Consider the following 25,409-nt stretch of genomic DNA (forward strand, 5'->3'; position numbering starts at 1 on the left):
TATTCTGAGATTATTTAACGTCAAATATGTTAATTTACCCCATAATCCACTCACTCGATGCAGCGCTGCTCTTGGGTTGACAGCCCTTTCCTCTTTTCCATCCTCTTCTGTCTTTTTTTCCTTCATTCTTTTCTCTTCCTTCTATCTATGGGTGACTCTACACTGAGTGACAAGCCAAATGGTTTCCTGTACACCAGGAAACCATTTACTGCGCTGGGTGGTAATCATATGACCAACTTATGGCACCTGGTATTTTAATAGATAATTAGGGCACTCCAATTGGATTACGCCTGTGTAGGTTTATATCCATGGGGTGGTTGGGGATTACTGCTCATGTAATGCCTCTCAGGGATGACTGAGGTTGGTCACTCTTATCTTAATGTCAGGACCAATTTGCCTAGCCCCAGGCTCCTATGCTCCTTATGGGGCAACACAGGTTATATGATGTATGTATGTACCCCACAATACACCATAAGCTAGTGTATTTTGTGACAGATGAATCACCATGAAAAACAGAGAGGGCAAAAGTCACGTACCACAAAAGATGTGGGTTCTCCGTACGTCATCACCAGTCACAGTTTTTCTTCTTTTTATAACTCTTGTACAATTCATAAACTGGTCTTCTGTGTTTCTTTATACTATTAATTATGGCAGCACAAGTCCACTGTTCCTCGGGCAGGCAATCAGCAAGGTGGAAGGGGCCATGCTTGATTCTCAGAAGTTCACACACATGGGCACAACTTCCCACAGCTGGAAAGGAAAGGAAAGCAGTAAGTGAAACAGTTAAAAATCAGAAATTCCCCATACATTTGATCCAGTCCAGTACTATCTCATCAGGAACATAGAGGTCCAGGGATAGGTTACTCAGTCCAGACATTTATGGAGAGAGAGACCAGTTACTCACCTCTTGGCAGCATTATGTAAGCAAAACCCCAGCAACCTCTTGAAATGATATTATGAGCTATATCCAGTAGAAGCATTTTAACTCATTAGTCCACCAGCAATTTAAAAATTGTAGGAGAGCAACGGGAATAATGCACTACACCTGTACACAGCAAGCAGGTCAACCCTTGATCTCCCTGCCCATTTGATACTTTATGTGTACAGTATATATATATATATATATATATATATATACACACACACTCACACACACGCATGTATTGCCAGACGCCTTAATCACATAAAAGTGTGGCCACAAACAAATCGCCTCCATGTCGTCCTGTCCCCCGCCACTTCACTGCCCTGCTCCCAGCTCACACATCCCTCTCCACTCCATCCATCCATCTCATCCTTGGCCTCCCCCTCCCTCTCCCCCACTCCACCTGTCTCACATACACTCTCTTCGTCAGCCTCTCGCTCTCCATCCTCTCCACATGGCCAAACCACCTCAATGTGTTTCTCCTAACGCTTACTATCATATCCACATCCACACCACAATGCTCCTTCACTTCCTCATTTGTCAGTCTGTCTCTCCATGTGACTCCACATGCTCCTCTCAAATGACTCACTTCCACTGTTCTCGATCTTGGCTTCTGTCCCTCCAACAAGGTCCAAGCTTCATATGTTAGAGCTGGTATCACAATACTGTCATGTTGTAACTTTTTCACTTCCATGCTCACTTCCCTGTTTATTATCACTGCTTTCAAGGAACCAGCAACCTTTCTTTCTTGTTGTACCCTGTCAAGCATTTCACACTCCAAACTTCCATCCTTACTCATCACACTACCCAAGTACTTAAACGCACTCACATTTTCCATTTCCACCTCATCCAACCTCACTGTACATTCAATGACTTCACTTTTCTTGAAGACCATAACTTTACTCTTCCCTACATTCACCTTTAGATTCAGTTTCTTACACACCCTCTCAAATTCATCCACAAAGCCTTGCAGCTCCCATTAGTCTTCAATTAACAACACAGTAATCATCTGCAAACAGCAGTACAGGGAGTTTCCAAACACTGCCTTCTCTCATTAGGGCCACTTCAACATCCACTGTCCTACCTTGTATCTCTTCTATAACCCCATTCATACTGCATACAGACTGAATAACCATGGAGACATGACACATCCCTGTTTCAATTCAACCTTCAAATAGATAAATTCACTCAGTTCACCATCCACACGCACTTCAGCTTTAGCACCCTCATACATACTCTTCACAGCATTCAACATCTTCCCTGGCATGTCAACAACCCTGACACAGACAAAAGGCTGGTACTACAATCCCATACTCATAATCTTTTCATACTCAACAATCTCTATCAACATACCCATATCCCACACCAAGCCGTCTTCCTCCCATCATCCCCAGACATCACCTTTTGCTCCCCAAACCTCGCCCCCACAAGGGTCAAAACCCTTGGCTCTGACCACCTCTCAATCATCATCACTACCAAAACCAGAATCACCCCAACTGGTCACAGACACACATACACAAATTATAAGAGAGCCAATTGGGATGCCTTCACAACTGAAACAGAACAACACTTTGAAACATTAAACAGTACACCCATCACAAACATCAACACTGCTGTGCACACTTTCAAAATAATTATTCAAAATGCAGACAAAAGACACATCCCTAGAGGCATCAGAATGAGACACAACCCCAACTTCACACCAGAAATTCAAGGCCTCATCAGTCAACAGGACACACTACGACACTCCCCAACTCCCCATACACAAGACAACAAATACAAGAACTCAACACTCAAATAAACAATAAAGTATCAAAACAGCACACAATAAATTGGAATAATTATCTCCAAATGACTGTTCACAAAACAAACATCTGCAAACCTACAAAACACTAAACAGCATCACACTCTCCAACAGCAACACTACACAATCACATGCTGCAATCACAACAACAGACACCATACCTTCAAACGAACAAGCAAACACTCTCATCAATCACTTTCCACATGTCAACCATCTAAACCCCCATCACAACAACCGACATGTCATCCGATGCAAGAGACAGTTCCCCACAGACCCAGACTTCACACCTTTCACTTACAACCAGACAAAGCACATAAATAGCAGCCTTAAGCACTCATCTGCCTGTGGACCAGACAACATAAGTAACATACATCTTAAACACCTTGGACCACAAGGCTTACAGGCACTCACCAACATATCAAACTACAGCTACCCACACAACATAATACCCAGCATCTGGAAGCATGGCACTATCATCACTATCTCCAAATCCAACAAAGACCCCAAGTTACCTTCCTCACACCGCCCCATCACACTCCTCTGCACCCCCTCGAAAGTCACTGAACGACTGGTATAGGACTACATAATAAATAGATAGATAAATAGATAGATAGAGAGACAGATAGAAGCAGGAAGTCAAACGATGAGAAGGTGTTGTGTTTGCGAGAAGCGAGCAGCGCTAAACGCTTACACGGGGGAAAGCTGACGACAGCGGCCAGTAAGATGATTCAGTTAGCTGTCAGCAGTCCTCTCGTGAGAAAGTTCTGTTGCCACGAGGAAGATACGTGACACACACACCCTACTACACGAGATGTGAGGAAAGAGAGTTTAGAAGGAGACAAGCGACCCTATAGAGAGGTCGAGACGGAGATTAGCTTGAGAACAGAGAGAGAGAGAGAGATAGCGAGACAGGGAGGTAGCTACCCAGGACTTATACTATTATACCTGTTTAATATTTCCAAGACAAATAAAGATAGTCCCATACTATTCTTTACCTCTCCCGTCACTACATGACATCTGGTGGGGAAACTACTACAAGATATAAAAGCCGCTCGACCACAAGTCTAACATATACTTCTACAATTAACTACAAAGTCTTTATGACATTTGGTAGCAGCGAACGTATACGAACCTCGTCTACGAATCAACATTAAATTCCTACAAAATATCAAGATTGACAACAACCAACAATATCAGCTCCTGCCCCTCCGTCTCCCAGATCATTACGCTGATGCAGAGGTCAAGAGATCACTCGACGCCTTGCAAGTAGCTTAACGACAAACCAGCAAATCTGCGGACATCGTCTCCGAATTAAAAGCAAATTTCTACAAAAGCAACCGAGACTACAAGGTTAGCTTCAGTTCTACAAAGTCTACAGCCATCTACAATCAACTACAGCCATCTACAATCAACTACAATTAACAACTCTACGAATAAATCACTAGAGAAAAGGACAGAGAAAACTTCCACATAGAATAAAGGGAACAAACAAACGAAGAGTGAGACACGATTTACAACTCATCTTACTCACTCGTCTTCACTCAAGTTACTCATCGCTACTCATTCACTCACCACAGCTACCAGTGTGGGAAGCCGACGTCACCATGTGCTGAGATGACATCACAACGCGAGTCTGCCATGCCAAGCAACGTGTGACGGACACCAGGCACTTCTCACCCACTACTCATTACTCATTATTCACATAGCTCCTACTCATATTCACTTATTTTCACAGTTAAGTTGGAAATTCGACGTTCTATGTTGAGGTTTGCCTGGGACAGCCGTTAACCACTACAAATACCAGGCCATGGAGTTTCCTGAGTAATATCGTCCATCAACACACCACTAGAATTATCAAGAGATCTTCAATCAAACCTGTATTTTCTTCCGAGATCGACTTTGGTATCGACACACCTCTACGATCTGTATCAAGTGGGTAAAATTATACTTGCTCATTTCTTCTCAGTGCTAAAATTAGCTATATTCAACTTATTTAATCATCTAGTTTGCTAGGACATAAATAAACAAGAGGCATATTTCATAACATCATATCTTAATGACAGGAATATTTTCGCAACCACCCACGTTAATACCAGATGACACACAAATTGCCACAACATCAGACTCACAATTAAGAGACAGCCCACCCATTGTACAACCCACACCACACGTTATAGATAAGGAAACAAATACGGGAGTTTCGGATGATGAGAGGGAAACCCATCAGATGTTGAGAGTATCGACTTCGCAGCTGCCTTAAATACGTATGCCAATATACTTAACAGGGTTCACCGGTCCGGTCATACATATTCTACCATTCCCTCACATAACGATAAACTCGTACAAGTTGAATTAACAGGGCAATCATTAAAGATGAATCAAGAAACAAATACTGCTGATCTAAAAACCACACCTCACGTTTTTGTGTATCACGAGGATAAGACTGCCCCAAAATTCTCTGGCACAGACAAGGATCGCATTGATGTCATTTCATTAATCAGTCAGTGCGAACAAATGTTCATCAAGCGCCATATACTAGATGAACAAGAGAAAATTGCTATTTTTTCATCTTGCATAAGCCAGGAAAGATGTCCAGCAAGCAATTTATTGCGTCCGATAAGCTACATCGTGCTAGGACATATGATGAATTTAAAACTGAATTTCTGAAGAAATTTTCTGGAGGTATGAACTTCTTGCCAGGTATAATTCCAGAATTACATAAAATTGTAGATCTTGTAAGGGAGCACACTACAAACCATGTGCTCAGTGAAATAACTGCTGATGTCTCCACAATCAAGAGAACCCTATTAGCTACTCTGGAGAATTCTAAGTGGATAACAGATGATGGAAAGATGTCCCCAGACCTCGTCGTGGACATCATTGGTTATGTAGCTGCCTTGTGTAAATTACCTGATAGAACCCTTAAGACTGCCAAAACAATCGCGTACATCCCTGGAATGTGCTTACTAGACTTAATGAACGAGGTAGAGATGCAGTGCAGTAAAGCAGGTGTGGTCGACACACATGCACATTCTGGTAGAATCAGGGTACCTGAGACAGTATCAGCTGTGAAAACATCAACACCGACCCCAAACAGAGAACAAAATCGATCGCGACCTGAAAAGAGGCAGCCCAAACAAGCAAAGACGCCTAGACCTCGTTCCCACACGCCTTCCTACAGGCAGTTTCATAAGTTTTCGCGCAGCCCGAGTAGGTCTCGCGCTATAAACAACACTTTTTATGGGAAATCACCTCGTAGGTCACAGTCAAGGGATAGGTCCATTCTGTGTCATTACTGTGCAAAACCAGGACACACAAGGTATGAATGCTTTATCAAGGCAAAAGAGGATAATCAAAAGACACAAGGGTTTGGTCCTTACTGTAGGCATCATAGATACCAAGGGCACTGGACTAGTGATTGCAAAACAGTAGAAAAAATTGTGTCTATGTTCAAATCGGGGGAAGACCAAGTCATGACAAAAACGAACAAACATAAAAAAGAACAAGGTTAAACTTCACATAGGAGGCATGTTGGGAAATGAGTGTATCTTGATACCAGCTGTATGTGAGGATCAAAACGTTTCCTTATTTTTAGATACAGGCTCTCCAGTGAACTTAATAACACATGAAGAACTAAATAGAATTCTTAAAAATAAAAAGAAAGTAACTTTTTGGATGAAGCTGATTTAGAATTAAACACAGTAGATGGTCAAGAGATTACAGTAAAAGGTATGATAAGATTAAATCTCAGTTTCACAGAAACTACAAGACCATTCTCTTCATTGTTCTATATATTAGAAAACTTAGCAATTAAAGCTCATATGTTACTGGGCTTAAGATCCATGAGAACTGAGAACATAACTATACTCCCACAAATGAATGGAATAGACTTTGATAATGAATTTATAGAGGAAATACTTTCAGAGCCCTCACCGATTGGTAGAAGAGAGCCAAAAAGAATTGGTAATATTAAAGGCTTAAACAAACATACACAAACAGATGAGTGTATAGATCCACTTACACCAGCAACCCCATCCTCCAGAATTAGTGACCCAGCTAACAGTACTGATTTATCAATTTTTCCAGCCCATCTCACTAATGATTTGGTTATACCACCTAATTCATACATGAAGGTTACCATAAAGAGCAAATTACGGAATAGTACTGTTCTTGTCTTAGAAGAATTATGTAAAGTAAAAGGATTGTCAGTAGAAAACGCATTATGTCATACGAACGACGAAGGGCTAACTCAGATATTCATTATTAATCACATGAATGGGAAGTTCAGTTGAAGAAGGGAACTTGCATAGTTAATATTGAAAAATGTTTCGCCCCTGTGAAGGAAATAAATATTGGTGGAGTAACAAGTGAGATAAAATCTACGGATAGAGAAAGAATAAAAGAGAATTTAATTCACTCAGGTGAATTTGACGAAGAAAATGATTTGTTAACCCTGCTGGAAACACACAGGGACACCGTAGCCTTGCCCGGAGAACGATTAGGGTGTACTAACTTGATTAATCACATGATTAATGTGCACCCAGAAACACCACCAATTTTCGTACCAGCTTATCGCATACCACACTCCCAACGTACACTTGCTAATCAGTATGTCGATGAAATGTTAAAGCTTGGAATTATTGAGCCTTCAGTTTCTACGTGGAACGCCTCCCCTTTTCTTTGTGCTCAAGAGAAATGGAGAAATGCGTGCGGTAGTAGATTACCGTAAACTAAATAATCACACCATCCCAGACAGATTTCCCATGCCATTGCTAAGTGATGTGCTACAGAATATTGGTCCTGAGAATAATATATTCTCGACCATCGATCTCCTAAACGGATACTATCAGATTCCGGTATCTCAGGAGTCACGTAAATACACTGCCTTTTCAACAAACAGAGGCCATTATCAATATACAAGAATGCCAATGGGACTGAGGACAGCCCCTGGCACGTTCCAGCGTCTTATGAATTACGTATTGTCCGGAATTTTAGGACAAGGAATATTTGTTTATCTTGACGATATTATTATCGCAACGAAGAATATTAAGGATCATCTCAGGAAATTAGACTTACTCTTACAAAAGCTTAGTGATGCTGGATTAAAAATTAAACTTTCTAAATGCAAATTTTGCTTTAAGGAAATAAATTTCTTAGGCCACAAATTAAGTTCTGATGGTATTCACACCACTGATGACAAAATACAGGCAGTGAGAGATTTTCCTGAACCCACTACGACTGACGAAGTTAGACAATTTTTAGGTCTGGCTGGGTACTATAGGTCCTTCGTACCACAGTTCTTCTCATATAGCATTCCCTCTATTCCAACTACTCAAAAAGATGCTGTATTCCAATGGGAAGAAGAACAAAAAAGGGCATTTAACAATCTAAAAATTAAACTAACGAATGCACCTTGTTTAGCATATCCAGATTACACGAAATCATTTCTTATTTGTACAGACGCATCAGTTAAAGGATTAGGGGCTGTACTGATGCAGGAAGATAAAAGAGGAAAGAATCAACCAATTGCATTTGCCAGCAGACAAACAAGAGGTGCAGAAAAAAATTATAGCACTACAGACTTAGAGGCACTTCTGCAGTGATTTTTGCATTACAAAAGTTTCGAGATTTGGTATATGGTTACGAAATCCACTTATTCACCGACCATAAACCACTGGTGGGTATGTTTAAAGAAAACTCCTTTCTGGGAGGAGAGCAAGATGGAAATGTACAGTTGAAAACTACAATGTACAAATACATTATATACAAGGTAAAATGAATATAGTAGCTGACGCATTATCTAGGAACCCGAACACAATTCAAGTCGCGGCGTTAGATCTCAAAGGAAATATCCCAAACCACGAGGATATCGCAAAGGCACAAAGACTTGACCCAGTATGGTCAAAAGTAATATACAAGTTAGAAAGTGGAGATGACATACAATTACCCAAACTGCATGTCCCACTTGAACAATTCACAATGGTCAATAATACATTATACAAAATTAACTCTAAACAACCAAAACGCCAAAGAAATACTAACCAGTTGGTAGTACCTAATGACATGATACCCCAAGTATTACGAATGATACACGACAGCCCACATGCAGGACACCCTGGAAAGGATAAGACATTCAACCAAGCCCAGCTATTATATTACTGGCCTTCATTACGAAGAGATATACACAATCATATAGACAGATGCGAATCATGTACGAAACACAAAGGATACCCAATCACACCTGCACCGATGGGTAATTACCCAGTACCACATCAGCCATGGGACGTTGTCGCTGTTGATTTACTCAAGATGCCATTATCATACAATAATAACCTATACTTATTCGTAGCAACGGATCATTTTTCCCGTTATGTCATTTTAGCTCCAATTAAAGATAAGACAGCAGAGACAGTAGCAAAGGCAATAACAGATAATGTAATATGTCGCTTTACTACCCCTAAGGTACTAATAAGTGATAATGGAGGAGAATTTAATTCTGAGATCTTACAAGAAATATGTAAACAATACAACATTAAAAAGGTTAACGTTTTGGCCTATCACCCAGCATCGAATGGGTTGGTAGAGAGACAAAATAAAAAGGTATTAGATGTGCTACGACACATTCTCAGTGAAAATTATGCAAGCTGGGATGATTGGATTCCAGAGTAGAGGCCTCCATTAATGGGTCTATAAATAAATCCATTGGTGACACACCACATTTCATTATATATGGCACAGATAAAAATTACCATATGAGCTCCTAGAAGGTGACAGCATGCCTATATACAATTACGATGATTACTCTAAACTCCGTTTACGTGAATTCCAGGACATTCCACAAAAGAGTGCAAAAACAATTAACGATGTCCAAGGAAGAAATGACGGAGGCATTTAACAAAAAGGCAAAAGATTCACCTATCAGCTTAGGAGACATTGTTTACGGAGTCATTCATACGAGAGACAATAAATTATCCCCTAAATTTGAGGGCCCATACAGAGTAATTAACATAAAGGCAAACAAAGTTTTAATTAAGTCACTTTCAAGTGGCGAGGAAAAACAAGTTCATATTGACCATTTAAAACGAGTTTCAAGGGAATTATCACATAATTATTCAGCCTCGGATACAACCGAACAGGTGAACGTACTCTCAAGAAACCAAGCAAGAACACAACAATGATTACAAAAAGAAATTAAGGTCATATACCAAACAATCGAACATAGGTGCAACTATTCCAATGAAATCTACAGTACATCATTTACGAGAATTAAATATCGATTTAAACTCCTTCTATAAATGAAATAACAGCCAACCGTAACGCACATCATCACTATCATCAACCACAGCTTTATAGGAAATTAATAGATTTTTTTTTTTTCGGTAGGTTACGATGAAGGGACTTATGCTATGGATTCTCCTATACATAGTAAGAGCAGCACCTAGACCCCAAGCATATAGTACGACAAGATGCCTCATAGCTCCAACGGCCACGACTACAATCGTCAAGGATGTCATGAGTACTGAAATAAGTCTAGATTACTTGTATGACTTACCTACTTATATAGAAAGACTTGCGACGTGCCGATGCGAACTCTGGACTTCAAGATAGGGAATTATGTTTCACAATCACATATCACCAAGGAAGTGGATGAAATGGTGAAGTTAGCGAAATGGAAACTAGAACAGGCGAAGTCAACTATGCTCGTCATGATCCAAGATCTCCCATCTTCTGGAACAGAGGTGCTGAGCGACAGGATCAACATCACACGTACTCGCCAAAAGCGCGGTTTGTTCGATCTGGGCGGCGCAATTCTTGGGAACATCTTTGGATTGGCTACAGAGGATGACCTTAAAGAAATAAACAAAAATTTTAATAAGATAGCTCAGGTACTAACATACCAAGATAAATTCATCACAGGACAGAACTCAGCAATGAAAACAATTGTGAAAAATCTGAAACAATCAGAAAACGTAGCTCTCGAGTATAGATAAAATAAATAGCTTGGAGGGTAACGTTACCCTTTTCCAGCACTTCTCCATCATCACAGAACATATTGACACGATTCTACTACAATTAGAGAACACTAGAGATCATTTCAGGGCACTTATGCAAGGAATTTCGAATGCTGGTGATGGCAAGATCACAAATGACTTACTCCCAGTTCATGAGCTACGTCAGATAGTTAGTCAAGGCATACATACACATAAATTGAAGCCATTGTTCCGCAGTAGGGAATTTATGCAATATTACCCGTACTTGGAAGCAACACTAACACCAACATCAGTGATAGTTCATGTACCATTCATCACGGAAGACCTGTTCACAGTATACCAAATACACCCCTTCCCCTATAGAAACAACAACACTTTAGTCATCATCAACATCAACACAGACACCGAACTCATCATGGTCTCCAAGAGACGAGACACTGTCACTTTCGCAAGTGAGTCAACGATTGAGCGACAGTGCCGTACATCCTTACATGCTGTTCATCTTTGTCCTGCGTACATTTTCACGTTTCAGCCTACTGATACGGTCCCTTGTGAAATGGCTATCATCAGCAATAACAATATTCATCATCATTGCAACTTCACTTTTGCTCCAGATAAACTTGTACACCATCAACGCATTGGACACTCGCAGTTTTTTTTTTTTCCCTCATAACACATCGGTTTACATAGTCTGTCCAGATATACCACCATCTCATACATCAGCCTCAGGATTATACATAGCACCAGACTACTGTGCGGTATTTACACCATCCATGTCTACTTTTTCCACCATCAATCACTACGCCATTCTCAACCATACACACAAACATTTCCACCCACTGCCTGATATGGACTTAAACATGAGCACAAGTATTAAGTTGACTTCACCTAAGTTTGAAACTATGCAGCTGATCAATGAAACAATGAAGCCCTGGGAAGCTTTGAGTTTGAGTATGTTCAACCCATATTATGTGTATAGCCAAGCACCTTCTGTCTTCATAATTATCTGCATTGTGGTTGCAGTATTGCTGTTGGCCATGCACAGAATGCATGCAAGAATTGCTAATTTGGAGTCATTGTTTAGTGGGGGGAGAGTTAACATCACAGTTAACCACCCTGAATGAAGTGTATATATTTTGTATATAGTATTAATTATATATAAAAAAAAAAAAAAAATAATAATAATAATAATAATAATATTAATAACACAAAGAAGAATGACCCATATATGACAAACCAGTACCATTATCTTTGAATGAAATATTAATAACTCTTACAATAATCTTAATTTTAAACTATTTTTATTCTTGCATGTATGCAATTCACTATAATAACCCAAGTACATACTGTATTACAGTTAAATAATTTACTTTAATGCATTTATTCCAATATGTATTCAACTTATTTAAAATGTAATATTACTGAATAATCACTATTTACTATGAATAATATATGTATACAATATTCATACAATTATGTTACTTTACAATATTATGTATTTCACTTAATTAGCTTATAAGTTCATTATCATGTGTATGTATTATGTATTAATATATTATAACTATTAAATGTCGATGGTACGTCATTTTCGCGCGGCCGAGCAAATATAGGACTACATAATAAATAGATAGATAAATAGATAGATAGAGAGACAGATAGAAGCAGAAGTCAAACGATGAGAAGGTGTTGTGTTTGCGAAGCTTAGCAGCGCTAAACGCTTACACGGGGAAAGCTGACGACAGCGGCCAGTAAGATGATTCAGTTAGCTGTCAGCAGTCCTCTCGTGAGAAAGTTCTGTTGCCACGAGGAAGATACGTGACACACACACCCTACTACACGAGATGTGAGGAAAGAGAGTTTAGAAGGAGACAAGCGACCCTATAGAGAGGTCGAGACGGAGATTAGCTTGAGAACAGAGAGAGAGAGAGAGATAGCGAGACAGGGAGGTAGCTACCCAGGACTTATACTATTATACCTGTTTAATATTTCCAAGACAAATAAAGATAGTCCCATACTATTCTTTACCTCTCCCGTCACTACATGACATCTGGTGGGGAAACTACTACAAGATATAAAAGCCGCTCGACCACAAGTCTAACATATACTTCTCTACAATTAACTACAAAGTCTTTATGACACTGGTATTACAAATAGTTACACCTCACACCCCTCCTAGCCCCATCACAACATGGTTTTAGGCCACTACACTCCACAAACACTCTTCTTACAGACCTTACACAGAGTTTTTGATGGCATGAATTCAGCTAGGCCATCACACAGAACACTCCTAGTCACACTAGACATTAGCAAAGCATTTGATGCCATCCCCTGCCACAACCTTACAAACAAAATATTCAACACAAACATGCACAATAACACAAAAAGATGGCTGTCAAACTATTTAGCAGGCAGAAGAGTACACGTAACATTTGCCGACCAATCTTCGAACATCAGAAACTTCACAAATGGTGTCCCCCAAGGATCTGTTTTGTACCCTACTCTCTTTAACCTATACATGCATGACACACCCACACCCCACACAGCACAAATACACAGAGCTTCCAATGTGGACGACATAACATTTACATGTACACACCAAAACGCAAACACAGCCACGCACATTCTCCAACTTTACCTCAACACACTACACAAATGGTTCACCAAAAACAGGCTCAAAATAGCCCCACCCAAATCTACAGTGACCCTTCTCACAAAATGGACAGCAGAACATAGTCACATTCAATAACTCACAATAAACAACACTCCCCTACCACACACACACACACACACATACACACACACACAAAATCCTTAGTGTAACATATAATACATCAATGTCATTTAAACAACACATCACAAACATTAAAGATAAAAATCAACACCAAGACTCCACACCTTGAGGTCACTTGCCCATACAACATTTGGACACAACAAAGAAACCACCACCACAGTACACAAACACTATATATGTTCAGTGATGAATTATGCAAGCCCTACTTGGGCTTCTAACCTCACTAAAACACACTACAACACTCCACAGACCATATAGAACAAGGCCCTAAAAATAATCACAGGCTGCACAGCTACTACACCCACAGACCACCTACACCAAGAAACCAAAGTCCTCAAAGTCAAGGATCATCTAGCCATGAGAGGCACCCAAATTCTCGCCGCAGCCTCCACAAACCCACACCATCCACTACACTACATGGCAGCATATCCACACACACCAAGGAACATCAAAAGAACACCCAGCACACAATATCATACACAAATATTGTCATTCCTCCCTCCTCGCCCGCCTCAGACCAGCTTCCAGAAACATATCCATACTCAAATCACTTGCTGCTCCATTCAGTCACTCAAAGACGACACACAGCTGCATGCACGGCCTCCTGATGTCCACCCTTCTGAATCCTATCTCCCTCGTGAGGACAGGGTCCACCTGGCCAGGCTGAGATGTGGGCATCATCCAGCCTTCTTATCAGAAGAGGCTGGATGACTCTGTCGCTGATGCCTGACCAGGATGCAACTATCACACACATAATGGAAGACTGCATTGCACACAGTCACCTGCACCAACAACACATCATACACTCCTTGAGAGTTCTGTGGGAAAGCCATGTCTCGGTCATGGCCTTCCTTAGGGGCTTGGGACTGTTAGGACAGGTTGCCTATGGAACAACTACTGCTACTACTACAACTTCCCATCTACTCCATATATTCTTAATACTTTCCACAATCCTTGTCTATCCACCTTGTCATATGCTTTCTCCACATCCATGAAGGCTACATACAGTACAACATCTTTCCCTTCTCTAGAAACTTTTCCACTAAAGATCTAAGAATGAATATCTGATCTACACAACCTCTCCCCTTCCTAAAACCTCCCTGTTCTACTCCAACTAATTCCTCTCTTATTTCCCTAACTCTGTCAATAAGCATCCTACCATATACTTTTCCTATTACACTATGAAGACAAATGCCCCTGTGAATACCAAACACTTCTTTTTCCCCTTTTCCTTTGTACAGGGGAATAATTATACCTTACTTCCAATCCTCTGGGACTCTACCTTCCTCCCAGGCCAATCTGCACATCTTCCACATCCATTCTACTATTATCTCTCCCTCATCCTTCAGCATTTAACCACACAGTCCAGCAATTCCTGGGGCTTTCCCCGTTTTGACTTTCTTCAATGCTTCCACAACCACCATCCTACAGATTTCTTCCTCTCTTCTCACATCCCTCCGTCTCCCAGCCATTCCCCACCACTTATACTCACATTACTTTCATTCTCTATGTTCAACAGTTCCTTAAAGTGTTCTCTCCATCTGCTCACTTTTTCTCCCTTCTCCACTAGTAATCTACCGTTTTTATCTTTCACTCTCCGACTAACCTCTTTGACACCCTGTCTAACTCTCTTTACCTCTTCCAGAACATTTTCTTACATTCCCTCCACTTTACACTCAAATTCCTTCCAAATTCCTCATCCACTCTCTTCTTACTCTCTCTTACTAATCTTTTCACCTCTCACTTCCTCTCTACATATAACTCTCACTTCCATTTCTCAACTTCTTCTATGTCCCTGTTTCTCATCCACTCACTCTATGCTTTCTTCTTTTGTACCACAGCCTGTCTCGCCTCTTCATTCCACCATGCTGTGCCCTGCACCCCATTTCATCTTCTCTTCACCCCACCCACCACCTCATATGCTGCACAGATTTCTTCTGTGAATATCTTGCACACACCTTCCACACTTCTCATCTGTTCCAATCCATACTTACCCAATTGCTCCTCCACTTCTCTCTTATACTCTGCCTTTCTTCCATCCTCTTGTAACATACACTTTCCTAGTCAGTCTCTCATTCTCCATCCTCTCTACATGGGCAAAGCATCTCAAAGTATTTCTCTTAATGCTTTCTAGTACAAACACATCAACACTGCAACACTCCATCACTTTCTCATTTGTCTGTCTGTCTATCCACCTAACTCCACATCCACATCAAAACCACAATACTGCATCACTACCTCATCTGTATACCTGTCTCTCTACATAACTCCACATCCACAACAATATCACAATGCAACAAATAGTGATAACGTGTTTTTAGCCATTATGCAAAAATTTATACCCACCCATGCCCAGGTCATTAATCAGACTCCTAATATAGAATCCTGGCCCACATGACACAACCAAGGTGAAGTGTGGGGACCTGAATGCACGAAGCTCTACCTTGTAACAACGGACCACTCGAGGCTCCATGCTGAACTCTATCCCAGCTCTGAAAAACGGAAACAATATTAACATCAAAGTCATATACCTGTACTGATTAACATGCTCTTCACTGTAGTAACCATATAATCAAATGACAACAAGTGGTTTAGTAGGTTAAGGTCCTCCAACTGAGTGGAGCATATAAGGGTTCCATATGAGGGGTGGCTGAGGTTTCTTGCTCACATAATACCACTCAGGGAAAGTGAGGCTGGTCACTGCTGCCTTAAATGATGGGACTAAGTGGCCTAGCATGGGCCCTATAGGACAAAAGGGGACTGGATGATGATGAAGATGATGATATGAGTCTGTACCCAATATTATGCAACCTTATTAACATCATTTAAGTACTCGGGTATGTGATGAGTAAGGATGGAGGCATGGAGGTGAAATTACAAAGATTTATATATACAGTATTTTTTTTTACACTCTCGACTCATGTTTCCCTCTCTCTATCATGAATGCTGGGTTGTAACAACAGATTAGCACCTGAGTGTGATGTTAGTCACAAAAAAGCGTTGCGGAAGCAATGAAGGGCCACAGCATTATCTAATACTAAAACCAATACTAAAGATAATAAAAGTCCCAATATTAATAATAACACTACAGAGCCATAGCATTACCTAATACTAAAACCAATACTAAAGATAATAAAAGTCCCAGTATTAATAATATTACTATTGTACCACCATTGCCACAAGAAGTACTGTAGTCACTGGCTGATGCTCACTGTATCAAATCTGAATATCTCCTGCCTTTCCTCTTGAGGGCAGAATATGCAGGGGGTGTTTGACTGATGCTGCCATGGAAGTGCTGTAGTTTCTCCTGTAATAAAGTCTCTGTCACATGACCTGCAACACATTAAGCAATGCATTAATTTTCCAAAAGTCTCTCCTCTACACATGGGTAAATAATTTAACTGCGTAATTATTATTCCCAAACAAAGACCTCTAACTCCTTTCAGCTCTGTTAACTGCCCAGTGTAGTAGTCAAACTAGAGGGTTGATGTGACATATGACTTCTGACTCATTCCTACCTCATAACAAAGACTCATCATCTTTCATGTCCCCGTGACTTAACATTCATGTAGTGGGAGAAATCCAGTTCCAGAATTAGTCCAAAGACTGTCAGGTTAAATTATGGGATGCCAAACCCCTGTCATGCACCCCTGTTTCTTATGACTTACCACATAATGAAAATTCTCTACAACTAACCAAAAGGCATCTCCATGGTAATCTTGCCCTTCTGGTTGTAGGTGGTGGTTGCAACGCCAAGACATCCAATAACCTGATATGTCTTCCCGCCATGGAGCAAGCATGACAGCTGTTGTGTACCCTCTCCAATGCCAACACCTGAAATCAAACTGATTAACTTATAAATAACATGCAAGAGACAAAGGGATGGGGTGGAGAGATATGAAAGAGAGGACTGTGTGTTGGAGAGAGGGGAGCCAAAAGGATCAGGACAGGGTGAGGCAGATGCAATTCATTTGTACCCACCTCTTGTGAGATTAAGGAATCTGAAGATAGGAGGATAGATAGGACTGTTCAGAGGCATTAATCATATCTTCGGTAATTCATCATCATCATCACCAGTTACTACATCCTTTTAATTCACAAGTTCTCAAAAATTTACCCCTTCTGCTCAAAGATTTAATTACTGGTAGCTACGTTGTACATAATTTTGGTTAGCTGTCAGATTTTTTTTTTTTTTTTTTTTTTTTTTTTTAATAGCTGGAGAGATATTTCGTTGTTTAGAGCAGTAGAGCATGTACAGTAATTAACAAGGATGACTGATTAAATGGAGAGGTGAAAGCGGGAGTATGGACGAGGTATATGTGCAGGAATAGGTGAGAATGAGAGGGCAAAAAAGGGAGTATGTATTGATGTGTGTAAGAGCTGGAAGGAGAATAGGATATGGATCAGTTGGTCCAAGGATTGTGTGGGTAAGATCGAAAGCAGGATTACAAATGTGGCCGATTGTGTGTGAGTGTATGTGCCAACGCAAAATCGTGCAAGCTGAGAGAAAGAAGAGTTCTGAGCAAATGTGGAGGCATGCATGGAAAAGTTTGAGAGGAATGAGAGAGTGTTTTTGACTGGATACAAATGGAAAAGAATGTGAAGGTGGATGGAGTATATAGCTGGTGAATGGGGTGTGCCTGCAAAAGTGGATGAGAATGGCAGTGCTCTGGTGGCCATTTGTGCAGGGAGGGGGTTGGTGATAGCCAATACCCTCTTCAGGCACAAAATGATTCACAGGAATACGTGGCAAATGATGAGAAGGGTGGGTGGCAAACAGAATGAAAGGAAGGCAATTACTGATTATGTGTGTGTTGACAAAATGAGAAAGTATGAAATGGATGCAAGAGCATACAGAGGTTGGGGGAGTGGATTTCCTGACCACCACTTGGTGGTGATGAAAGTCAAGGTTCAGGTGCAATGGAGAAACAGAAGGAGGGAAGGACAGGAGGAGATAGTCCATACAAGGAGGGTAGAGGGGCTGCAAAAGGATGGAAAAAAGGCAGAGATGTGGAGGAGCGATTAGGTAAATATGATCTGGAGCAGATGGGGAGGTGGCAGGTGTGTGCAAGATATTCACAGAAGAAATCTGTGCAGCATGTGAGGTGGTGTTTTTGGTGAGGAGATGATGAAAGGGGGTGCATGGAACAGCATGGTGGAATGATAAGGTGAGCAAGCTGTGATGCAGAAGAAAAAAGTATATAGGGAGTGGGTGGGAAGCAGAGGCATGGAGGAAGTTCAGAGACGCAAGAGAGAGTTAGCCATATGCAGAGAGGAAGAGAGAGGTGAAAAGATAAGTAAGAGAAAGAAGAGGGTGGATGAGGAATTTGGAAGGAATTTGAGTGTAAAGTGGAAGGAATGTAAGAAAATGTTCTGGAAAGAGGTAAAGACAGTTAGACAGGGTGATAAAGAAGCTAGTAGGTTAGTCAAAGATAAAAATGGTAGATTGCTAGTGGAAAAGGGAGAAACAGTAAGCAGATGGAGGGAACACTTTAAGGAATTGTTCAACACAGAGAATGAAAGTAATGCGAGTTTAAGTGGATAGGGAATGGCTGGGAGAAGGAGGGAGATGAGAAAGGAAGAGATCAGTAGGATGGGAGTAGTGGAAGCAATGAAGAAAGTCAAAATAGTAAAAGCCCCAGGAATTGATGCAATATGTGATGAAATGCTGAAGCATGAGGGATAGATAGTACCGGTACTAGAATGGATGTGGGCAGTGGATGCTGGAGCAGCCCTAATGACAGAGGGCAGTGTTTGGAAACTTCCTGTACTGTTGTTTGCATATGATACTGTACTGTTAAGTGAAGATGAAGGGGAACTGCAAGGCTTGGTGGCTGAGTTTGGCAGAAGCAAAATCTAAAGGTGAAAGTAGGAAGAATAAAGTTGTGGTCTTCAAGAGAAATGATGTCACTGAACGTACAGTGAGGCTGGACGATGAGGGAATAGAAAATGTGAGTGCATTTAAGTACTCGGGTAGTGTGATGAGTAAGGATGGAGGCATGGAGGATGAAGTGTTTGGAAGGGCACAACAAGGAAGAAAGGTTGCTCATTCTTTGAATGCAGCGATAAGGAATAGGGAAGTCAGCATGGAGGTAAAAAAGTTGCTGCATGACAATATTGTGATACCAACTCTAACATATGGAAGTGAAGCCTGGACCTTGTTGGAAGGACACAAGTCAAGAGTGAAAAAAGTGGAAATGAGTTACCTGAGAGAAGCATATGGAGTTACATGGGGAGACAGACTGACAAATGAGGATGTGAAGGAGCACTGTGGTGTGGATGTGGATGTGGATGTGACAAAAAGTGTTAGGTGGCATACACTGAGGTGGTTTGGCCATGTGAAGAGGATGGAGAACAGAAAATTAAGGAGAGTGTATATAGTGACGTTGAGGGGGGGAGAGGGAGGAAGAGGCTGAGGATGAGATGAATGGATGGAGTGGACAGGTACATGAGAGAGGGGGAGATGTGAGCTGGAAGGAGGGCAGAGAAATGGTGGGGGACAGGGTGGCTTAGAGGCAATTTGTTTGTGGCCACTCCTTATGAGATTAAGGCATCTGGTAGACAGATAAATAGGTAGACTATCATAAGTATAGTGCCTTTAAGTTGGGTATTTACTGGTATACTTAAAATGTAAAAGACTGCTTACCTAGGACGCCATAGGCTGATGAATCCAGAGTTCCACCATGGCCTAACTTGAAATTTGTATCTTCCCAGGGAAGTTTCAAAGCCAGCTCTGAAATAATTAATTGAAAATTATAGTCGAACCTGGTGTTGGCAAAAAATCATCAAAGACAGTCAGTAGTAGTAGTAGTAATTGCAACCCTACATTCAACTGAAAGTAAATCCAGGGACACAGTAGGTTAGTGTCTAAAATGACTTGTTCTATTCCATTCTCTCTGTACATTTCCACCATTACGGGAGAGGAATTGGGGGATAGAGATATCGAACAGAAATGAAGGTAACAAACAACACGAATCACACAGGCATACACAAAGAAAAGGAAAAAATAAATCGATCACAAAGAATAGTATAAGCTGAAACTTATACCACTAACCTAACAAAACTAATCAGTAACCATATGCTTTACTTTAAGCAGTAGAAGCACCTTACCAAATCAGTTCTTCTTCATAATCTGTTATACTTTGCTTATTTCTGGGATAGTAAATAACTGTTTCTTGTAAAGTCTGCTTCCCCATTGTTTTTAGCTGTTCTGCTGTGACAATTCATCAGCATAATGGCAGAAGGAACAGTTGTAACCTAAGTGTTTAACTAAATCTAACCTAACCTAACTTAACTGTAACTAATACAGTACTTTAACCTAACCTAACCTGACCTCCAGTTGGGAAACTGGGAAACAAAATCCACCTCTGAGTACACTGAGTAAGTTTCTTCCATTACCCTGGAAACAAACTATCATGGGTACGGGTTAAGGAACATGATGATAATAACAAGAAAAATTGTTCAGGAGGAAAAGGTAATTTACCACCCTGAATATAGGAAAATACAGAACACAAACTGGGAGAATATGAAGTAGGTCAATATGAACAACAGTGATGCAGGGATCCCAGTTGTTTTCTTAAAACCAACGTTATTAACCAAATTAATTTTAGTACTAGATATCTTGCAGGTAATTAACATTTAATTGTTGGCAAAAGAAAGAGAACAAGCAAAATATACCTACTTTGTGATAACTGGCTGAAAAGTGTGACTGTAAATGTGTACAAGGGGCAGGGTGATGCCCTGGAAAATAGGAAATTATAGAGGCATAAAGCATCTGGACCAGGTAATGAAGGTAATGGAGACAGTCTTAGAAGGTATATACGATTAGAGAAAGAGTGATCATTGGGTTTATGCCAGAAAAAGGGACAACTGATGCCACATTCATTGTTAGAGAGCTTCAGGAAAAATATATGGGAACAAAAAGGGATCTGTGTTTTGTTTTTGCTGACTTGAAGAAGGCCTTTGAGAAAGTCCCTAAGAAGACAGTGAAATGGTCAATGAAAAAGCTTTGGATCAAGAAGTGGCTGGTTATGGCTATGTATGTGGGTGCTCGTACCCAGGAAAGATTGAATGGAAATTTAAGTGATGAGTTTTCTGTGAATGCTGATGTGCATCTGGGGTCAGTCTTGAGCCCTTTGTTGTCTGTCATGATACCTAAAGCCCTCTCACATGACATCAGAAATGGACTCTCATGGGAGATGTTGTATGCCAATGATTTGGTGTTGATTGCAGAGAATGAAAGGGAGGCAGAGGAAAGATTTAGGAAGTAGAGATATGGTATGGGACACAAGGGCTTGAAAGTAAATACACAGTATTTAGGGCTGGTGGCAGTACTGTCAAAGAAGAGGGAGTGTGCCCATGTGCAACATGCCACAAGGGTGTGGGAAGTAATTCCATCTTGTGCAATGTTTGTGATAAGTGGGTGCATAAGAGATGCAGTGGTATTACAGGCTGACTGTAAGATAATGCTGAGTTCATATGCGCAGTGTGTCAGGGAGAGCATGTGGATACTGTCAGGCGTGAAAGGATTGATCTTGCTGGTGAGTCTCTCGAGTGTGTGGAAGAGTTTTGTTATCCAAGAGACATGTTATGTGCTGGAGGTGGGGCTTGGGCTAGTTCTGCGGCTAGAGTGAGGAGTGACTGGAAAAAGTTCAGTGAGCTGTTGCCTCTCCTGACACTGAGAGGGCTCTCTCTCCATGCTCAAGGATCTTTAAATGCAGCATGTGTTAGGAGTGTAATGCTGTATGGTAGTGAGACCTGGGCAGTACAGGAAGTGGATCTTTGCAGGCTCAAACTTACAAAAATGATAATGACTAGGTGGATGTGCAGTGCGTCCTCAGGTTCGGGGCCTGGGGAGGCTAGGTTTATGATGGAAGAGTTAAGAGGTACGATGGGACTGGAGTGTATTGGTTTTGTGATAAGGAGGAGTAGATTGATGTGGTTTGGGCATGTGGTTAGGATGGGGGATGACAACTGGGTGCAGAGAGTGAGAAGTGCTAACATTAGAGGCAGGGCTGAGAGAGGCAGGGATAAGGGATTGAACAGGGAGGCTGCTAGAGATTGAGATGCATGGAGAGCTGCCATTAGGTGACCAAGGCCGATGCATGCACGTATGCTGGAGCATTTAAAAATGAATGAAAACTAACTTTGCGATATTAAATAAAGCCTCTTGAACAACACCCATGAATGCACCAGTGCACCAATCATACTCATGTGTACACAATTTAATTTCCAAACATTTCAGCAGATACCTATCTAGAATATTGTTGCACTGCCCCAGACCCCCCAATCAGCAGTGAAACCTAACTGGAGGGCTTTGCCCTCCAGATCCCCCAGTGATTATAACCTACCTAACAGTGTGCAAACTAAAATGTGCAATGCATAAAGCTTGTGCCAAAATAGCATCATGCGTTAAGAGCATTTGTTAATCATGGCACAATCGTCACACGACCATGTGATGGCAAAGGCAGATGATCATAAAGCAATTCTTTATACAGTATACATCACACAGGAGACAGCCATTAATATATGATTTGTGTTAGTAGAGCAGCGCTTGGGGACTGAATTAAATCACTTCATATTCCGTAAAATATAGGACATGCGCAGTATATATTACGTACAAAAATGAAACCTACTATTTAAGAACATTTAAAAATATATATATTTTTTTAATCTCACTATATATGCTAATCTATAAAAAATAACAATGGGATGTGTCAAAACTTTATTCCAATAGGAAATTTGGAAATACAATGTCAATATCAATCATAATTAATATGAACTGAATTGGTATGGTCTTTCTGCTGCTCAAAGCAAAGCATACATTTACCAGCTAGTCCAGGGCTATTCAACTGGCAGCCTGCGGGCAAAATCCGTACGTTGAGATGTTTATGTTTGACTCTTTGATCAACTCACAATGAAAATAAACAGGCTTAAAGAAAGTTTTACGTTTTTCTTTTTACTCATTCAGCAGAAAATGTAAATGTATAAAATATTCGGATTTCTCGTTTCATTCTGTATATTAGAGTTTAGACTGCAATAAAAAATATAGATAAAATAATGTATGGCCCTTTTGTTAGAGTTTCATAATACCGCCCTACTCTTGAGTAGTTCAATAGCCATGAGCTAATCTAACCAAACCTAACTAAACCATCCCACCTAACCTAAGTGAGGGGTATGATTGTCAACAGCTGCAAAACACCAAAAAAAAATTACCCACTTAAATCACCGTGCACAGTGGCGTACTGAGGGGGGAGGCCATTCTGCCATGGCCCCCCCCTTTTTGCAAGATAGATAGATAGACAGACAGATAGATATAATGTATAATTTATTAGTTATATACAGTTGTAAAGTTGTTTGATCGAAATGCGAGCTTTTGAATTGCAGTAGTATAACGTTATTGGAGAGACTGAATCATAACTCAGTGGACAGTGTATTTAAAAATTACTTTAGAATATATTTATGTCGTATACCCATTCCGTATGGCCTTAAAATGATAATAAAATTGGCCAAAATGCAAAATTTTCTCGGGGGGGTGGGGAAGGGCTTACAGCGCCCTCCCCCGAACCCCCCAGCCGTACAGGCTCGCTGCACTCGCCAAAGTCAGGGTCTGCACAGTTAAAAAGATTAAAAAAAAAAAAAGCCACCCCCCCTTTTCAACTTTCTAGGTACGCCACTACCCGTGCAACAGTGAGATTCGCAGTCATGCCAAGTATTCATTTGTCTCTGTACACGCTCACCATCTCTCAGCTTTGCCTTCAGGTGGTTTAGAGTTTGTGCTGAAGTATTTCCGGCTGGCTTTAAAATGGGAAAAACACCATTTAATGCTCTAAACACGCTTCTTGACGATCCAGCCGGACTCATGTTGTTCCTTCTAATCTTCTTCTTCTTTTGTATCGTCACTCGTGTTTTGCCTACGACTACTTTTTGGAACTGTAGGCAATTATTTCTAGATGTATCATCAAATTTTACAAAATATTAATCACTGTCCGTATTTTTCTATAATCTGAAGACTTTAGCTTTATTTCCAGCTATTTATAAAATCTAATGTAGCTGGGGCAAATTGTACGGATAACCTCTTCAAACTTACCCAATTTTTACAGGTTACCCCAAAACAATGATTTTAGTTAGTGTGATGGTATATTACTGATTTCAGTTGCCCCGTTAAGCCGATTGCCCGTTCTTTAATGGTAGAATGAAATAAAGCTTTACTCATACAGCATTTCCATAACATCCCAACTTGGTCTACAATTACCATTTCTCCATGTTGAATGGTGAGTTGTAACAGATTGATGCCAGAATATGAAGGTAGTGTGAGGGGTATAGTGTGAGAGAATGTAGGGTAGTGTGAGGGTGTGTGGGGTAATGTGAGGGACTAAGGGTAACTAGGGTAGTGTGAGAGTGTGTAGGGTAGTGTCTAGTCCAACAGATTCGCTGCGATCGGATGGAAGAGGCAAAGCATAATGAAAGCAGGAGAGCAATACACAAGTACTATTATGCTGCTGAATTCTTTTACTTCACTCAAAAATAACAATATTGGTGGATTAAGTCACTCAGAAGGAAGTGTTACGACATTTCCAAAGCCTAACACGGATTACACCCAGAAAAATACACGCGGTAAGAAAAATCGTCAAAGAGGAGTGACGGAATTTCTCTGAGCAGTTCATTTTTTCTAGATTCATCCCTTGGACCCTCTACCTCCACCACCTAACCCATATTAGCCTAGGTGGTGGTGGTGGTGCTAGTGGTGGAGGTGGAGGTGGAGGTGGAGGTGGAGGTGGAGGAGGTGGTCGTGCTGGTTGAAGTACTGCTAGTCGTACTGGTCGAACTCGAGGTTGAACTGGTCGTGGTGGTGGTGGTACTGGGCGAGGTCGTGGTGGTGGTGGTGGTAGTAGTTGTGGT

General features: G+C 40.8%; 1 protein-coding gene across 1 annotated transcript; it reads right to left on the minus strand.

Annotated features, from left to right (window-relative positions):
* Positions 1-565: 565 nt before the first annotated feature.
* Positions 566-24,384, minus strand: LOC145418586 (pseudouridylate synthase TRUB1-like). The gene is made up of 6 exons (XM_080286953.1): positions 24,248-24,384; positions 20,155-20,241; positions 17,205-17,342; positions 16,721-16,841; positions 15,855-16,000; positions 566-750 (listed from the first exon to the last, which is right to left on the minus strand). The coding sequence occupies exons 1-6, from the start codon at positions 24,369-24,371 to the stop codon at positions 566-568; spliced, it is 801 nt and encodes a 266-aa protein (XP_080143079.1). The 5' UTR covers positions 24,372-24,384.
* Positions 24,385-25,409: the final 1,025 nt, after the last annotated feature.

This window comes from Coenobita brevimanus, chromosome 115 (genome assembly GCF_032717465.1).
Source record: "Coenobita brevimanus isolate Jiangsu-jjx chromosome 115, ASM3271746v2, whole genome shotgun sequence".
Classification (NCBI taxonomy): Eukaryota; Metazoa; Arthropoda; class Malacostraca; order Decapoda; family Coenobitidae; genus Coenobita; species Coenobita brevimanus.